General features: G+C 43.7%; 1 protein-coding gene across 5 annotated transcripts in view; it reads right to left on the bottom strand.

The window, feature by feature from the left end:
* Mrps35 (mitochondrial ribosomal protein S35) overlaps nt 1–12,604 on the bottom strand; it is a 28,179-nt gene extending 15,575 nt beyond the window's left edge. Inside the window, exons 1-4 of one of the 5 annotated variants that reach the window (XR_869605.3) lie at nt 12,432–12,591; nt 9,184–9,221; nt 7,031–7,198; nt 5,444–5,504 (exon numbers count right to left, since the gene is read on the bottom strand). Coding sequence is in view for 4 of the 5 variants with exons in the window: in XM_017321561.2 (XP_017177050.1) it covers nt 5,444–5,504; nt 7,031–7,198; nt 9,184–9,221; nt 12,432–12,537 (373 nt within the window). In the remaining variant the exon portion in view is untranslated. Of the gene's footprint in view, nt 1–5,443; nt 5,505–7,030; nt 7,199–9,183; nt 9,222–10,689; nt 10,796–12,421 lie in introns of those variants that run through there. The other 4 variants (XM_006507037.3, XM_017321561.2, NM_145573.2 and 1 more) reach the window with 4 other exon arrangements.
* Between the last annotated feature and the right edge of the window lie 4,885 nt (nt 12,605–17,489).

Genomic DNA, 17,489 nt, shown 5'->3' with positions numbered 1-17,489 from the left:
TGACGGTCATCATCGTAAGTGGGACCTAACACTAGCTCCCGCTCTCCCGTATAACCCCAATGAGCCAGTGGGGCAATGGGAAACATATTGTCCTCATCTTCAAGCACGAGAGCCCAGAAAGAAGGTAGGCCTGGGCCTGAGGTTAGACCACAACAATTTCCCAAGCACTTGTGGACAGGGCTCTCTCATCCCCAAGCCGAGGCATAAACTCAGCTTCCATTTGTTGATGGGGGAACTGCCGGCTTCCCAGTTACTGGGATGTGATTTCACACTGCCTTACCCCACAAGGTCAGGATGGAAAGGGATTTGAGCCGAAGATGAAGGTCTCTCTTGTGGTGGTCTCTTCTCATTTCCTAAAGAGCCTCACTCTAAGAACAAGCGCAAGCTATCGGTTCCTCCGGTTATAACGTTAGACCTCAGAGACCCAGGCTTCCTCCTATAAGGCACACTGTGAGAGAGGCTACCATCACTTCAGACAGATAACCTAGGGGACACTGAGAGGTCCTTCGCCCGTGACTTTTCTCCAAGTTAACAATTTCCCAATGAGCAGTACTTTGCTTATCTTCCTTTAGGCTTGATCAGGGTCAATAAGATGTCACAAGCTATAAAGATTCTCTGGCATCACTGACTTGTGTGGAGGCAGCAGGGGCCATGAATTCAAGGTCACCCTGGGCTACATAGAAAGTGCCAGCCAGCCTGAGCTGTCCTACAAGACCCTGTCTCAAAATAACAACCAACCCCTAAAGCCTGTTTTCAGAGAAGTCAGGGAGGCATCACTGAAATGGAGAACATTGTGGCCTGAGAAACAGAGGACAGCAGGGCAGGGCCAGCCGCCATTTGTCATGGACTCCAGCAGCACACTGCTCCGACACCGGCGCAGCCGCTAAACGCCCGTCAGAGACCAGTCTGCAGAAGTACAAGGGCTTCTGCCTTTGCACGGGGTAATTTTTCCCTTTTAAACTGCAAATAAGTCATTTCAATCACCAGATGATAATTACAGTTTTTACGTTAAATTACCTAAATTATGTGTCTAAAAAGTGCAGCCAACTGGAAAGCACATAATAGACCCGGTTAGCGTCTCCTCATCTGATAGGCGCAGCAGTGGGCAGACTCTGAAGAACCCTGGCTTCTATTTAACTTCTCCACTGATTACCCACGCTTTGGTAAATTACTGAACTTTCCTGAATTTCACATTTTCCATTTGCAAGTTAGATATAAAATCTGAAGTGACCTACTTTGAAAAACGATTGAGAAGAAATGCTGAAAACCCGTGAGTCTTCTGGAAGATCCAATCCCAAGCCAGGACTGGCAGAAGCATAATTAAGGAAACAGGCAAACGCTCACTTATGCTCTGTAAGAAAGAAACACTGCTGTCCTCCTGGATGTGCTGTGCAAACGCCTTCACTCTGAAGTAGGAACTAGAGGACTCCCTGACCAGTACTATCCGTTAATGAGTACAAGCACATTTAAAAGACAATGTTTAAAAAGGAAAACTGGGGTCGGCAACATGGCTCAGTGAGTGAAGAAAGATGCTTGCTGCCAAGGCTGGCTGCTTGAGCTTGATCCCAGGGAGCTACATGCTGAAAGGAGAGAGCTGACCTATAAGTTATCCCTGACCTCCACACACACCACAGCAAGCACCTGCCCTAACACATGCACACACACACACACACCACAGCAAGCACCTGCCCTAACACATGCACACACACACCACAGCAAGCACCTGCCCTAACACATGCATGCACACACACACACACACACACACACACACCACAGCAAGCACCTGCCCTAACACATGCATGCACACATTCACACATGTGTGCACACACACACAGAGTAAATAAAATGCAATTTAAAAAATTTTTTAAATTAAAGAGGTAAAAACTGAAATTTACCATGGTGTATAGAAATGCATTTGTTAACTGGCTTTTACAAGACCAAAAAAAAAAAAAGGAATTCAATCTGACCATTACAGCTCCAATCTGGAACAATTCATTTCATTCTTTTCCTAAAAAGTCAGGACAAGTACTCTGAACACCACCAGAATACCTTTAACAGGGTAATTAGGATACAGCATTAGAGATGCTGTCTGAAGGTATTAACTACAGAATCCCTGATAGCTGCAACTTCAAACTAGGAAATATCAGAGATGTTTATCTATATATGACTTGGTACAAATGAGATCAAAATGAATCAGAATATAAGCATAGTTATACACACACACAACCACATGAAAATGTGTCTTTGCACCATTGATGATATTGGGAGTGACATACTTCCACTGGGTTCACTGTGTAAGCTGGTGACACGGCTCTGGGAGGCTGTCGAACTTCTGGAAGGTGGGGCCTAGCTGGAGGAAATTGGTGTAGGGTTGTCTGCTGAGACAGTCAGCCAGTTTACTTTACACTCCGGCTGTGTCATCCAGGAGCCAAAGCTATGCCTTCCCTGCCATGACAGACTATATTGTCTCAGATTATGAGCACAAACCAATCCCTCCCATAAGCATTTCAGTTGGTGCTCTATTACAGTGAGGAAAAAGTACTGCTAATCACATGGGAAGGAGAAGCCGTAATACAGGTGGAAGACGGGTTCACTGCTGCCCAGGGAGCAACAGGCACTGCTCCGAGTCAGCTGGCGGCAGTGGGGCCGAGCTCCTGCAGTCACTTCTGTATTTATTCACAAGCATACACGGCATACAAAGCACGTGCTGTAAGTACTTACTCAGTCCTCGGGAAGTGAGTACAGGAACTAAGTGATGACCAAGAGAGCGTTCTGGGGTGAGAGGCAGGGATGAAGGGGCAGGAGGTTTCTACTATCTGATTAGACACACACACACACACACACACACACACACAATCACTTTTTGTCAATGTTCTAAAACAATCAACCAGGTCAAACCTGTAATCCTGACACTCTGGAGGCCGAAAGACTGAATGCTGCATGGTCGAGGCCAGTTTGTTCTACACAGCAAGTTTCAGATCAACCTGGGTCACACAACAAGACCCGTCTCAAAACAATTAAAAATAAATAAATAAATAAACCAACTCCAGGATAGCTCTTTGCTGTGTAGCAGCCCATTGCTGGCCCCACTGACCGCACTGCTATCTAGCATCTCCCTGCACGGTTAAGTCTGAGCCTCGCTCATTTGAATCTATTGGCAAAACTGCAGTGTTCGCTCCAGTCTATACAAGTGCTTTCTCTAATTCAACCCCGCCTACAAGCAAGAATCATGGCTTGGTGGCCTGTCAAGTCTTGGTGTCTGTGGGACACCGGCCAGAGCTGTCGGGTGTCTGGAGACCTCTAAAACAGGGCAGCAGTTGCCACTACTCTTTGTTAACCATCAGAACTTGAAAGTTAAGACGCAATTGCTGAAGACAATGTGATCACGGGACATGAAGAAGCCACATGGGTACCGACCAGAAAGCTTCCTCCCCACTGGGTAGTTAGCACAGCTCCAGAAGTTGCTACACAGGCTGCTGGGGCAAAACTCATCAACAGTCTCGCCCAACTATAAACCACAAGTTACGGTAACAAATGATGTGGCAACAGGCATTGTGTAGGTGACTACTTTCTGATTGGATTTCAATCAGATGAGATTGAACAGGCCTATTCCACAGGAGGAAACACATACCCATACTTAAACCTGGTCAAGAACCCCCGAGTGGGGACCTCACAGGACCCAGGGTGAACTGCTATCATCTGGCTAAAGGACACAATATGAAACTGCCCTCCACATCCATATCTCTATACCTACAAATTAGGGAAGCTCTAGGACTACATCAAAGCACCACTGTGCAGGGGACAGTGGTTAAGTCAAATTCACAACTGTCTAAAGTATCTGTCCGTGGGATGCTCAGCTATAAATGGGGCATGTGCAGTCCCACTCCACCCCACCCCAAGGATTACTGACCATCATAGAAGATGGGGTGGAAATGCTGTAAAAGCCAAGGTCAGGGAAAAGCAGACTGAAACTGTCCCCTGGACACGAAAGAACTGCTGTGCTCACAAACTCTCAATAGCTGTGGCTGCCCACACAAGATCACACGAGTCATGTGGAATGAGGAGGGGCTAAGTCCCCACCCCTAGCTGAGGAACTATTGATAGCCGGTGTCTCCTTGGGGAATCATGCTAGTGTGGTGGGTGACCCCCATACCCATGAATATATGGGCAGAACAAAACGAATTCAGCAGATCATCTAATAAATAAATAGGTCACAAACTTGGGGCTGGAAGGTGTATCATGGTGGGATTAGGGTGAGTATGACAAAAATATATTGCATGCATGTATAAAATGTTCAAAGATAAGCAAATTATGTGTTTTTAAATGATATCCCTTCATATTTGAACTCAGCCACTTTACAGAATGAACAAAATATAGCATGACCAACAATGTGATACAATGGAGCAAGTCAGTTTTTGGACAGATGAATGTACTGACCTGCACAACAGTATTTTAGGAAAGACTCACAGTGGCTTCTTAGAGTCATTTGGCAACTTCTATAAATGTGTTAGCCCATTCCAGTGGAAAGAGCAGTACACAATATAAACATAACAGCACCAAACTCAAGTCACCCTGAGCCTCACACTCTTAAAATAATAGTGGTCATTTGCTTCTGCTATTGCACATCCATTAAATATTCATGACAATGTTTATTTCCTAAATGTAAAATGGAACTAGGGTAACAGAATCTATCATCTGGTGATTTAAAAAATATATGTGGCTTTGTTTTTTGTTTTGTTTTGTTTTGTTTTGGTCTTGCTTGTTAGTTTGGTTTTTTGATAGTCAGATAGTCCAGGCTAGCTTCAAACTGTTCACCCACTCAGCTCATCCTATTGAGAGCAAGGATTACAGGGTGCATAACTATGCCTCTGTTTCAATCTATTTATTTTTTATGACCTTATAGTATTCAGAAAAAAAAATATATTTGTAAAAGGCTGAGAGACAGTGGCTTTGCAGTTAAGAGCACTGGTTGTTCTTCCAGAGGGAAGGACCTAGGTTTGATTCCCAGTACCCAGTGGTGGCTGACAACCATCTCTAACTCTAACTCCAGGAGATCTGAGACCCTTTTCTGTCCTCCTTGCATGCATATGGTGCACAAATATACATGCAGGTAAAAACATCCACACACAAAACCATGATAATATTAACAAACATATATTGCTTATACACTTAACATCTTAAACAATGAACAAAGCTTTGTTTAATGGAGAGAGGCAAGAAAGCGGTGCCCTCCTGGAGCCCTAGCATTTGACAGGCTGAGTTAGGAGTACTATGAATTTTGGGTTAGCTTGGGCAATATCCAGGCCAACCTGGATACCTAGCAAATAAGAACAAGACCCTATGAACAAGCCAAAATTAACATAAAAAGAGACAGAGACTTAGAACATGATGTATCTCCTTAGGCCTGAGACCCTTTGCTGAATGTTCCCAGAAGAAAACGTACCTTTCAATGCTGCACAGTGCCTTTTAATTGCCACAGGAGTCAAATGCAGAAAATTTGGGATCTAAAACAGAGATGTTTTAAAAGGATAAATTACAGCCAAATTTCTCTTCCCCTAATCCCTACCACCTAGAGTCTCACTCTGTTTCCTGGGTAATTTTAAACTCATAAGCTCACATGGCCTTCCTGCTTCTGCCTCCTGAGCGGCTGGGACTCCAGGCACCCATCACCATGCCAGCTATGCCAGAAACACATTAAAAGGATCATAAGTCCTATAAACCAAACCACAGGCCCGATGAGTCATCTAAATAAAAGCTCTTCTATAGCATCGGATCTAAGCACAGGCATCAGGACCAGAAGCAGATCCAGCATGGACACGCTGGAGTCGGACAGCGCGTTGTCTTGTAAGAACAACCGTGTTAAAGAACCAACCCTTTCATAACACTCTTTATGCCGTACACCCACAGCATTCATGTACAGCTGCAGTGTGAAACTGAAGGCGTGCAGCCTGCGTTAGCTCACACTTGCAATTCCAGCATTCAGGGACGCTGAGGCAGGATGATCATAACGACAAGGTCATCTGGGGCCACACAGCAATACAGTCTCAAAGATGAAAATAATAGTAATAATAATAGTTCTGAGAGCATTAAGGGCAGCAATCTGTCAGTCACACAATTCTCCAAGAAACCGGGTATATTATTTTTACTTTGCATGTAATTCAACACTTTATAAACTGAATGGACGAAGCCAGCAAACTTTATATAACAATGTTAAGCAAGCAAAAAGCAATTTATCTTAAACTCATTTGGAAAGAAAAATTAAAAAGCAGAAAGCTACTCTAAAAACTGTGCCATGAATTTTGAATATTGATCAGAAAATATTTACTTAAAAATCCAGTGAAAAAGAGGAACAACACACTGGCATTATGGGGTGGGTGGCTTTTTTTGCTGTTATTCTTTTATTTTGAAACATAAAAATGTAAGGCTTGGGATCACAAAAGGGAAAAATAATTGCTGATGTTGCTGAGGCTGTGAGCATGCTCAGTGCCACCACCTCGGGGACAGATGGCTTTATACCGAGGTCTCCTCATCTGAAGTCCTGTTTCTTCAGTGTTTGCTTTCTTGTCTCTGGAAATGCTCTCCCTGGCCATCCACACTCACCCCACTGTGTAGGACACCCCTCACCCTGTTCTGCTCCTTTCTTTTAGCAAAGTTTTATAATTCTGGCACCTGGGAGAGGGAAGCAGAAGCAGAAGAGAGATACTGAGTTCAAGGCCACTCTGGGTATGACGGTCTCAATGGGTCTGTGTGAAACCTGCGCGCCCTGATTTTCAGAGTCAGTTTATTTTCTGCTCCTTAGTTACACTTGAACGTTACAAGAGAAAAGGCCACGAGAAGCCACAGGATTGACCAATCTTTATTAAATGCCTATGACTCTAAGTCTTCTTTACCATGAACAAAGTCTATCATTACCTGAAATAGAGATCTAAAACATAATGTGCTGCTCTCTACTGGATGCTTCACACAAGGGGTGGGGTGGGTCAGGGTTCAGCACCTGAGGAGCTGGCTGCGCCCTGATCCCACCACTTACCTTTAAAAGCTCTAGATTCCCTTCCTTCGCCATGGGCACACCCTTCTTTACTGGGTATCCCATTCGAACAGGTAGAGGAACAGCTGAGGGTTTAAACGGCGCGGCAGTGGGGTAAACACTGGGCCAGTCCTGATCAGTATCCATCTTCTCCGTCCTAGGAGGTAGTGCCTAAGAAACATGACACACTTAAAATCTTTCAATATAAACATTCTTTAATATTACGACAAAATCTGTAATTAAAATACATAAAAGTTGAGCTACCATATACAAAACCATATTTCAAAGACTGAGGAACTGAGAAAGGTCCTTGCTGTGCACACCTGGTGATCTGAATTTGACCCTGGGAATCCATACCAGGTGAAAAGAACCAACCTCCACACACCATGCACACGTGTGCCCCTACGCCACACACAAACAGTAGTGAGTAAAATACGCTGATTTCAAGTAATAAACACTAACTCAGCATAAATATCTGCACAGCTGCTTCAAATGATGACAAGAGCTCCTTTAAAGCCACAGTTCCTTTACAAGGATTAATTTATGAAGTTTTAAACTTACACCCATGACATAAATCAAACACGAGAAAGTAGTAAGAACTTGGAAACAGGGCTGGGGACTTGGCTCAGTTGGTAGGGTGCTGCTGAGCACACACAAAGGCTCGGATTAGACCCCAGCAACTAGATATGGTGGTGCACACCTATAATGCCAGCTCCTGAGAAGTGGTCAGAAGTTCTAAGTCAGGGGCTGGAGAAATGGCGCAACAGTTAAGAGCACTTGCTGCTCTCAAAGAGAACTTAAGTTCAGTTCCCAGCACCCACATGGTGGCTCACAACAGTCTGTAACTCCAATTTCAGGCAATCTGATGCCCTCTTATAGCTTCCCTGGATACTAGGCACATACATAGTGCACATACACACATACAGGCAAAACACTCATATAGATAAAATGAAAACGATTAAGTCTTGAAACAGGTTTTTAAAAGTTCTAGGTCATACATATGTCTTACAAAGCAAGTTTGAGGCCATCATGGGCTATAGGAGTCCCTACCTCAAAAAGGGGAGGAAGCCATGGCAGCAGGTCTGGGGTAGTGGGGAGGAACTTGGGAATAAGGAAGATACGGCAGTGTAAACACTTACAGGTCTGTGAGACAGCTCAGCAAGTAAAGGTGTGTGCCAGCAAGCCTGACAACCTGAGTTCCCTCCTGAGACCCACACAGTAGAGCACTGACTCCTCAAAGTTGTCCTCTGACCCTCACACATATGCCACAGCGTGCACACATGCACACACATTCACACACACAACACACTCTCTGACATAATTACATGTAATTTAAAATTTTTTAAAAAATAAAGAGCAAGCATTTGAGATAAATTAATGAAGGTTAAACAGGTTTTAAAATGCATAACCTCTCCTAGGCCCAGAGATAAATGACTTGACAGCCTAGCCAATCAAATTAACACACAGGTGTATTTTAAAGTGTTAGATAGAAGGGGATGGCCCCATACAGAAGGTAGGATTTAGGGTAAGCATGGCTCAGTGGTTGAGAGCATTTACTGGTCTTGCAAAGGACCCAAGTTCTGTCCCTATCACCCACATCAGAACCACCTGTAACTGCAGTTCCGGGAGTCTGATGTCTTCTTCTGGTCTGCACAGGCACCCGACTGGTACACATAAACTTACGCATTCACAAATACACATTAGTAAATAAAAGTAAATACTTCGTAAAAGTGGGGGTTAGGCTGGCAAAACTTAGTCATGCCATCTAAATTTTAACATCAGGGTGGTACATGTCCCAAAGTGAGAAATATTTTTCTGAAAATTACTGCCCTAGGTGACCACTGCCTGGGCCTTGGACTCCTTGCTCATCAACTGACCTGAGCTCCTAACAATGCCCAGAGGAGAAAAACAATGCCTAGAGGAGATTAACGCTGACCACTGAAAGCGTCATCAAACAGTCTGTGTTCTGTGTGCACCTGCTTTCTGGTGTGTCTGAGTAAGTCTACTTCCTGGAGCTGATGATTTGAAAGCTAACTCCTAGCAAGATCTGGGAGCTGCCCAGAGGCCTTGTGAAGCCTCCTCTAGGGCACCCTCCACTTCACCTCAGGGCTTCAGAAACCATTAGAATAGAGCAGAGTAAACAAATTCACGTGTACCTTTCTCCTCATCGGCCTTTCGCTTCTGGATGCCGTACCTAAAAGACAAGAATTTATAATGAACCATTGTTCAAAATCACTGGCTTACAGGTCTAACACAACTTATGATATTTAGTAACATGAAAATGGAACAATAACCCGCTTTCTCTAAGTTGTGAATAATGGGGATAAAGAAACTCCATGGCAATTATGATACAGTAAAGTCATCATCTAAAGAAATACATCCTTCCTTCAGAGTCTTACACAGTAGCCCAGGCTGGTTCTTAACTTGCTGCAATACTTCTGCCTCAGTCTCCCAAGTGCAATTACAGGCATGCAGCATCCATACCCAGCTAAGAAAATATTTTCACGAATTCTAGGCTTTATAGTATAGTAAGCTCATGTTCTGACATAATACCTGTGAAAGTATTCCGAATCTTTAAAGATAGCTGATTTGAAATGTCCAATGACAAAAATGATCAATACCAAAACTCATGAACAGAACATTTCAGTCACAGGACTGTAGAAGTGGTTGGAGTCTTCACATACCAAAAGTTCTTTTACCATAGTTAAACAAATGCTTTGCTATAGAAACAGCAACACTCACTAAGTACTTCTCCATAGACTATCCTAGACTACTCCTCATCACTTATTTAGCCTTACTCACTATGACAAATAAAAGTATTACTGTCTTTTTTAGAGGCCACTTTTAGTCAAGAAAATCAAAGGACAAGATAAGGTGACTGCAGCATAGCATGCAAGATTCCTCATGTTTTGGTCTACTGCCTCCAGCCTTACTTTTAAGAGCTCCACAGCTGCAAGGGGCTTTCAGTACCAGGCCATGTCCCCAGCCCTGTCTCCAATGCTAAACTCTGTTCTCTGCCTGGAACACATTTCCCATGATCCTGGCTCTCCTTCCCTGTCCCTACTCTGTTTCTTCATCTGACATATTTCTATTCATCCCACAATGCTCATTCTTTCCAAAACCGAGGGCTACTATTCATCACAAACCAGGAACACAGTAATGAGTACAACACAGCTTTTGCTCAGTATTGTTGCTGCAGTATATAGCCTGCAGATGGCTGACACCTGTGCTGCTAGTCTGCAGGTGGTCTGTCATGAGATGTCTTCACCTTCCTAACTATGAGAATCAAGTCTCCTAGGGAATCCCTTTCCAGTTTATTACCTGTCCTGGTTAGGTTTTCTATTGCTGCAATGAACGGTCCTGCATACCGATGACAGGCAGATTCATGAAGGGGGGTCCATACTTTTACAACTTAGTAACATTTCATTCTGTGGGTTTTAGAAAAACAGACTTTCAAGGCAGTACTTGCCTGTCAGCTAGACTATGACGCTGATTATACATTTTGTTCTTGTTGTTGACAATCTATACCTTGTTGGATGTTTTCATTAAGAAAACCTCAAATCGGGTTAAAGTAGGGATTTCATAACGAACTCTAGAGTGTGAGAAGAGAGGCAGCCCTAGTGGGTGATGGGAGAATTCTAGAAACCCCAGATACTTTGTACCTCAGCTTTGACTTGGCACATTCATGGTCCTCAGTGAACTTGGAGTTTGTTTGCTTGAATTTCTAAGAGGAATTCCTCTTTCAATGATGGAAGTCTGAGTATTCCAAAATACTGAAGAGATGCCCTTGGCCAGAAGGTAAAGAAGAGATATGCAAGTATATTTCAGGAAGCAGAAACTCTGCTAAAGGAATTCTTAGTCTCTGCCATGGTGGGACAATCTATAGGCTTTTTATGGTACTATTCACTTTTGGGCTGAATCTACAGAGAAATGCGCATCATCCCATCTTGAGTGATGCAGACTAGGAATGTCCGCAACATCAGACTCAGTCTTCAGAGCACAAGGAGATGCTTGCTACTGAGATGCTTATTCCTACAGTGCCAAACAGCTGGCCACAGCTGCATTTAGTTCACATTGCCAAATACCCCTCTTATCTGACCTTATAGATTAGAGAGAGCACAAAAAATAGAAACAAGTAAATGAACTCAGACTCAGTATGGCTGATATTGAAAAAAGGACAGACAACTGAAGAGGGTCACCATATTTAATGTGCATCCACAAGACAGGCTTAGCAAAGGGTTTCTAATCCCTGTAAACGGCACTAACACTCATCCAACGGCTCAGGAAAGGGTTTATCTTCAAGGCCTACATCAAATCCATCAGTAAATCCTACTTGGCTTCATCCTCAAACTACATCCGATAATAAGCCAAACCACCTTCTGCACTGTTACCATCATCTTGCTTGGAATACCAACAGCCTCCAAATAGGTCTTGCAGTCTTACCCTGCTGAAGTGAGTCACCACGCAGATGCCAGTGATAGATCCTTCACAAGTAGAAACCATGTCACTTCTCTATTATAGTGTGATCCTCGACTTCTAACAAAGTCCAAGCTCAAATCAAAACCAAACGCCCCCAAATCCTTAAAGCTCAGCCCACTACTCTGACATCTTGGATTGCCACTCGACCCTTTACTTGAACACCTCTGGCCCGGGTGTCCCTTTCTTTTCCTTGATCATGTCTAACCTCTTTGAGAAGAACAGCGCTCTTCTCTCAAATCGTCGTGACTGCTCAAACATCTTTTCCTCTGGGAGGTTTCTCCTCACTATTCCATCCTACCTTATAGCCACTTCTTCAACAGCATATCGTTTTCAATACTGTGCTTTCTTTTTCTTCGTGATAATAAGTTTTATTGTTACCGTTTACCTGTGTCTACGCGCTACTTCAAAACTTTGATAGACTGCTAACCTCTGCAACTCTGCCTAACACACTTAAGAGAATAAAAGAGCGAAAACTTGGGGATAGACACATCTTAGGACTATGAGGAGCCACTATGATGTATTAAGTAATCTATAATTTGCCCGGAAACCATTTGTGGATTTTCAACAAGGGAGTGGAAAGGCACGACGTGCTGTGAGCAGGTCTGCAGGAGAGCGAGCGCGGAAGGAAGAAGCATGCCCTGCAGGAGAGGCGGCGGGGAAGGCCCTGGTGGGCAGGTGCCCGCTCCTGGCCGAGCCTTTCCTGCTGCCCACTCTTGCACGCGGCTCCCATCGCTGCATTCCCTCCAGCCCCACGCTTGCACCGCCTCTCACACTACAGTGCGCCCCGAACCCCTGCGGTGTGCCGGGCTCAGCGAACGCACTCGTGGAAATGCGCGACGACCTCCAGAAAAACACAGGAAGGTCACGGAGCGCACGGCCTCCTTTCTCCCCGCCCCCCAGCCCGCAGCGACGCACCCACACTCACGCGGGCCGGCTCTCGGAGCCGCGGGGCTGGCGACCGAGGAGAAGGTGCGCAGGACGCGCGCTCCCGGGCACAGGGTCTGCCTCAGCTGCAGCGCGGCGGCCGCCATGATAAAGGACGGCGAGCCGGAGCGGACAAGCACCGCCGGGAGGGGGCGGGACCGGAAGTGTGTAACCTGGGAACGGAAGAGCACTGGGCAAAGGGATAGTGGAGCTGTGGCTCTTGGTTGACTGTTGTGGAATGATGGGGACTCTGACCTAGAAGTCTCACAGTCTACGTCTACTGGCCTGTTTGTTTGTTTGTTTGTTTGTTTGTTTGTTTGTTTGTTTTAATGGCTGCTCTAAGACGTTTTTCTCCTTTCCCGTTTATTTGTATATTTTATGTATATCGGTGTTTTCCTGCATATCAGCACACCATGTGCCTGTATTGCTCACTGCGCCAGCAGCGGACATGGAGTTAGGGAAATAATGGGCTTCCTCGTGGATGCTGGAAACCGAACCTTAGTCCCTTGGAAGAGTAGTCCCTGCTTAATCAATGCACCACCTCTCCACCTCTTCAGCCCATTTTTTTCTTTGTTCCATTTTCTTCCTTCTCCTTCTGCCCTTTCTCTTTCTTTACAATCATGCTGCTCTAGTCTCCCAATTGCTGGAATATAGCATAACACCTAGCTTTTAATTACTCTGTGTGTGTGTGTGTGTGTGTGTGTGTGTGTGTGTGTGTGTGTGTGTGTGTGTGCACTAGTAAGAGAACAGTTTAAGGGAATTAGTTCTTTGGTTCTATCCCATCACCACCTAGGTTCTGAGGGTTAAACTCCAGGGGTAAGGCTTTAACATTTTAGCAGTCTTTATAGTTTTTTTGTTTTGTTTTTTTCCGAGACTGGGTTTCTCTGTGTAGCACTGGCTGTCCTGGAGCTCACTTTGTAGACCAGGCTGGCCTCGAACTCAGAAATCCGCCTGCCTCTGCCTCCCGAGTGCTGGGATTAAAGGCATGCACCATCATGCCCCAATGCCGTTATACTTCTTAAATGACTGCCATCCAACAGAGAAAGTAACAAGCACCAGAGGCAAAGGCCTTGGGGGATGAGGGGACAACACAATGGCACAGTGTGGCTGCACCCCTACCACTTTGTTTGTTTGTTCAAGTGGCCTTTTGAACTAGATTGTTCGAGTTTAAATTTTGACCTTGTCTTTTCATGTATTATTTTTGCGGTGGACCAGAACTGGATTCCTTAGACCAGTGCAGAAAGGCCCATAACCTTAAGTAGCTCTTGCTTCATAGGCTCTGGCTTCCATGAGCACCTGCAGTCATGTGCACAGTCCTATGGCTCACACACACAGATTAAAAATCATCTTTACAAGTAACTCCTTTATAAAGTATCAGTAAGCAAAGATGGTTTACAGTATAAAGCATGTATTAGTTTGCCAGCAGAAGTTTCTAAACTGTAATTTTTCAGCTGGAAAGGCTTTGGAAGTACAATCATCCACTGGTGGCTTATGTTCTTATTAAATTCTGCAAGGGGACTCCACATTTTCAGTTTTCATTGATCTCTACAGATTACATAGGTAATTCTGGGTAGAACAATTGAAAAACTTTAAGCCTTCTTTTTTTAATGGTCGTTTACTAATTTGAAGCCTAGGTTAATATGAGGGATAATTTTCAATAAAAACTAAGTTCTTTTTAAAAAGCATGTGAACAAAGCTCATCTGTTTCCAGATAAAGTACCAATCTCCAGGCAGGGAGAGAGCATGCAGCCGCTTCAGTCACCAGAACAGCACTGATTACATCATGAGATGGAGTTAAGAACGTGCATATGTGTTGGGGAGGGAAGACTGGAGAGGTGGCACAGCACTTAAAAGCAGTAACTGCTCTTCTAGAGGACCCTAGTTCAATTCCCAGCATCCATATGGTGCTTCACAATCATCTGTAATTTCAGCTACAATGCCCTCTTCTGGCTTTCACAGGTACCAGGCATGCATGAGGTGCAAGGACATTCGTGAAGGCAAAATAATCATACATAATAAATAAATAACCTTTAAAAGAAGAAAAAAAAGGCTCTCCATTGGGCATGGTAACACATGCCTTTAACTCAAAAGGCATAGGCAGGTGGTTTTCTGTGTGTTGGAGGCCAGCCTGGTCTATGTAGTGAGTTACAAGTTACCCAGTGATTGTCCTAAAAAAGGAAAAATAAATAAATAAGCCCAGGATCATAGGATCAGAAGTAAGGAGGATACAACATCTGCCCCAACACTGGACGTAACTGAGACCATTGGGACCCAGGCACCCAGGAACTCTGCCCGACCAGTGACATAGGTTTCTTCCAGTCTGAGTCAGTGCCCTAGACAGACCTTGGACACAAACTCTGCAGCCAGTCCTACAACACCCAGAGGAAGCTCCACTCCCAGGCACTCTAATAAGCTCTGGATCAAAGAATCAGAGGTGCCCTGAGCAGACCTTGGGTGCTGAATCCACAGCCAGTCCCACAACACTCAGAAGTAGCTCCACTCTCAGGTGCTCTAACACGCCCAGGATCCCAGGAGCTTGGTCACACCAACATCTCAGAGTCCCTAAGGCAGCTTGACTCCCAGGAGCTCTGACATATCCAGGATCTCAGGATCACAGAATCACAGGATCACAGAGACAGCTGAACTCTGAGGAGTTCTGACACAACCAGGATCACAGCAAGGACAGACTCATGTCAGATATTAGGAGGGCAGGTAGCAATAGTGATAATCAGATAGCGTGAGGCAAGCGCAAGAACATAAGCAACAGAAACCAAGGTTACTTGGCATCATCAGAACCCAATTCTCCCACCATAGCAAGTTCTGGATACACCATCATACCAGAAGAGCAAGATTCATATCTAAAATCACTTCTCATGATGATGATAGAGGACTTTAAGAAGGACATAAACAACTCCCTTAAAGAAATACAAGAGAACACAGGTAACCAGCTAGAAGCCCTTAAAGAGGAAACACACACACACACACACACACACACACACACACACACACACACAAAATCCCTTAAAGAATTGCAGGGAAACACAAACAGGTGAAGGAAATGAACAAAACCATCCAATATCTAAAAATGGAAATAAAAACAAAGAAATCACAAAGGGAGACAACCCTGGAGTTAGAAATCCTAGGAAAGAGATCAGGAGTCATAGATGCAAGCAACACCAAAAGAATACAAGAGATGGAAGAGAAAATCTCAGGAGCAGAAGATACCATAGAAAACATTGACTCAACAGTCAAAGAAAATGAAAAATGCAAAAAGCTCCTAAACCCCAAAAAATCCAGGAAATCCAGGACACAATGAGAAGACCAAACCTAACGATGATAGGTATAGAAGAGAGTGAAGGTTCCCAACTTAAAGGGCCAGTCAATATCTCCAACAAAATTATAGAAGAAAACTTCCCTAACATAAAGAAAGAGATGTCCATGAACATAAAAGAAGCCTTCAGAACTCCAAATAGACTGGACCAGAAAAGAAATTACTCCCATCACATAATAATCAAAACACCGAATGCACTAAACAAAGAAAGAATATTAAAAGCAGTAAGGAAAAACGGTCAACGAACATATAAAGACAGACCTAGCAGAATTACACCAGACTTCTCACCAGAGACTATGAAAGCTAGGAGATCCTGGGCAGATGCCATACAGACCCTAGGAGAACAGAAATGCCAGCCCAGGCTACTATATACCCAGCAAAACTTTCAATTACCACAGACAGAGAAACCAAGATATTCCGAGACAAAACCAAATTTACACAGTATCTTTCCATAAATCCAGCTCTACAAAGATAATAGATGGAAATCACCAACACAAGGAGGAAAACTACACCCTAAAAAAAGTAAGAAAGTAATCTTTCAACAAACCCAAAAGAAGATAGCTACACAAACATAATTCCACCTCTCACAACAAAAATAACAGGAAGTAACAATCACTTTTCCTTAATATCTCTTAACATCAATGGACTCAATTCCCTCAAAAAAGACAGACTAACAGAGGGATATATAAACAGGACCCAGCATTTTGCTGAATGCATGAAACACACCTCAGAGACAAAGACAGACACTACTTCAGAGTAAAAGATTGGAAAACAATTTTCCAAGCAAATGGTCCCAGGAAACAAGCTGGAGTAGCCATTCTAATATCGAATAAAATCAACTTTCAACCAAAAGTTATCGCAAAAGATAAGGAAGGATACTTCATACTGTTCAAAAGAAAAATCTACCAAGATGAACTCTCAATTCTGAATATCTATGCTCCAAATGCAAGGCCACCCACATTCGTAAAAGAAACTTTACTAAAGCTCAAAGCACACATCACACCCCACACAATAATAGTGGAAGACTTCAACTCCCCACTCTCAGCAATGAGCAGATCATGGAAACAGAAACTAAACAGAGACAGTGAAACTAATAGAACCAAAAGGATCTAACAGATATTTATAGAGCATTTCATCCCAAAACAAAAGAATATACCTCCTTCTCAGCACCTTACAGTACCTTCTCCAAAACTGACCATATAATTGGTCATAAATCAGGCCTCAACAGATACAAGAAGAATGAAATAATCCCATACACCCTATCAAATCAACAGGGATTAAGGCTGGTATTAAACACCAACAAAAACAATGGAAAGCACACATACACAAGGAAGTTGAACAACTCTTTACTCAAGGATAACTTGGTCAAGAAAGAAAGAAAGAAATTTAAAAAAAAAGAAAGAAAGAAATTAAAGGCTTTTTAGAATTTAATGAAAATGAAGACACATCATACCAAAACTTATGGGACACAATGAAAGCAATGGTAAGAGGAAAACTCATAAGAAACTGAAGAGAGCTAACACTAGCAGCTTAACAGCACACCTGAAAGCTCTGGAACAAAAAGAAGCAAACACACCCAAGAGGAGTAGAAAGCAGGAAAGAATTAAACCAAATAGAAACAAAAAGAACTATACAAAGAATCAACCAAACCAGGTGCTGGTTCTTTGAGAAAAATCAACAAGATAGATAAACCCATAACCAAACTAACCAGAGGGCACAGAGACAGAA

The sequence above is a fragment of the Mus musculus genome, chromosome 6 (genome assembly GCF_000001635.26).
Source record: "Mus musculus strain C57BL/6J chromosome 6, GRCm38.p6 C57BL/6J".
Taxonomy (NCBI): domain Eukaryota; kingdom Metazoa; phylum Chordata; class Mammalia; order Rodentia; family Muridae; genus Mus; species Mus musculus.
This window is presented reverse-complemented; position numbering and strand designations above follow the sequence as displayed.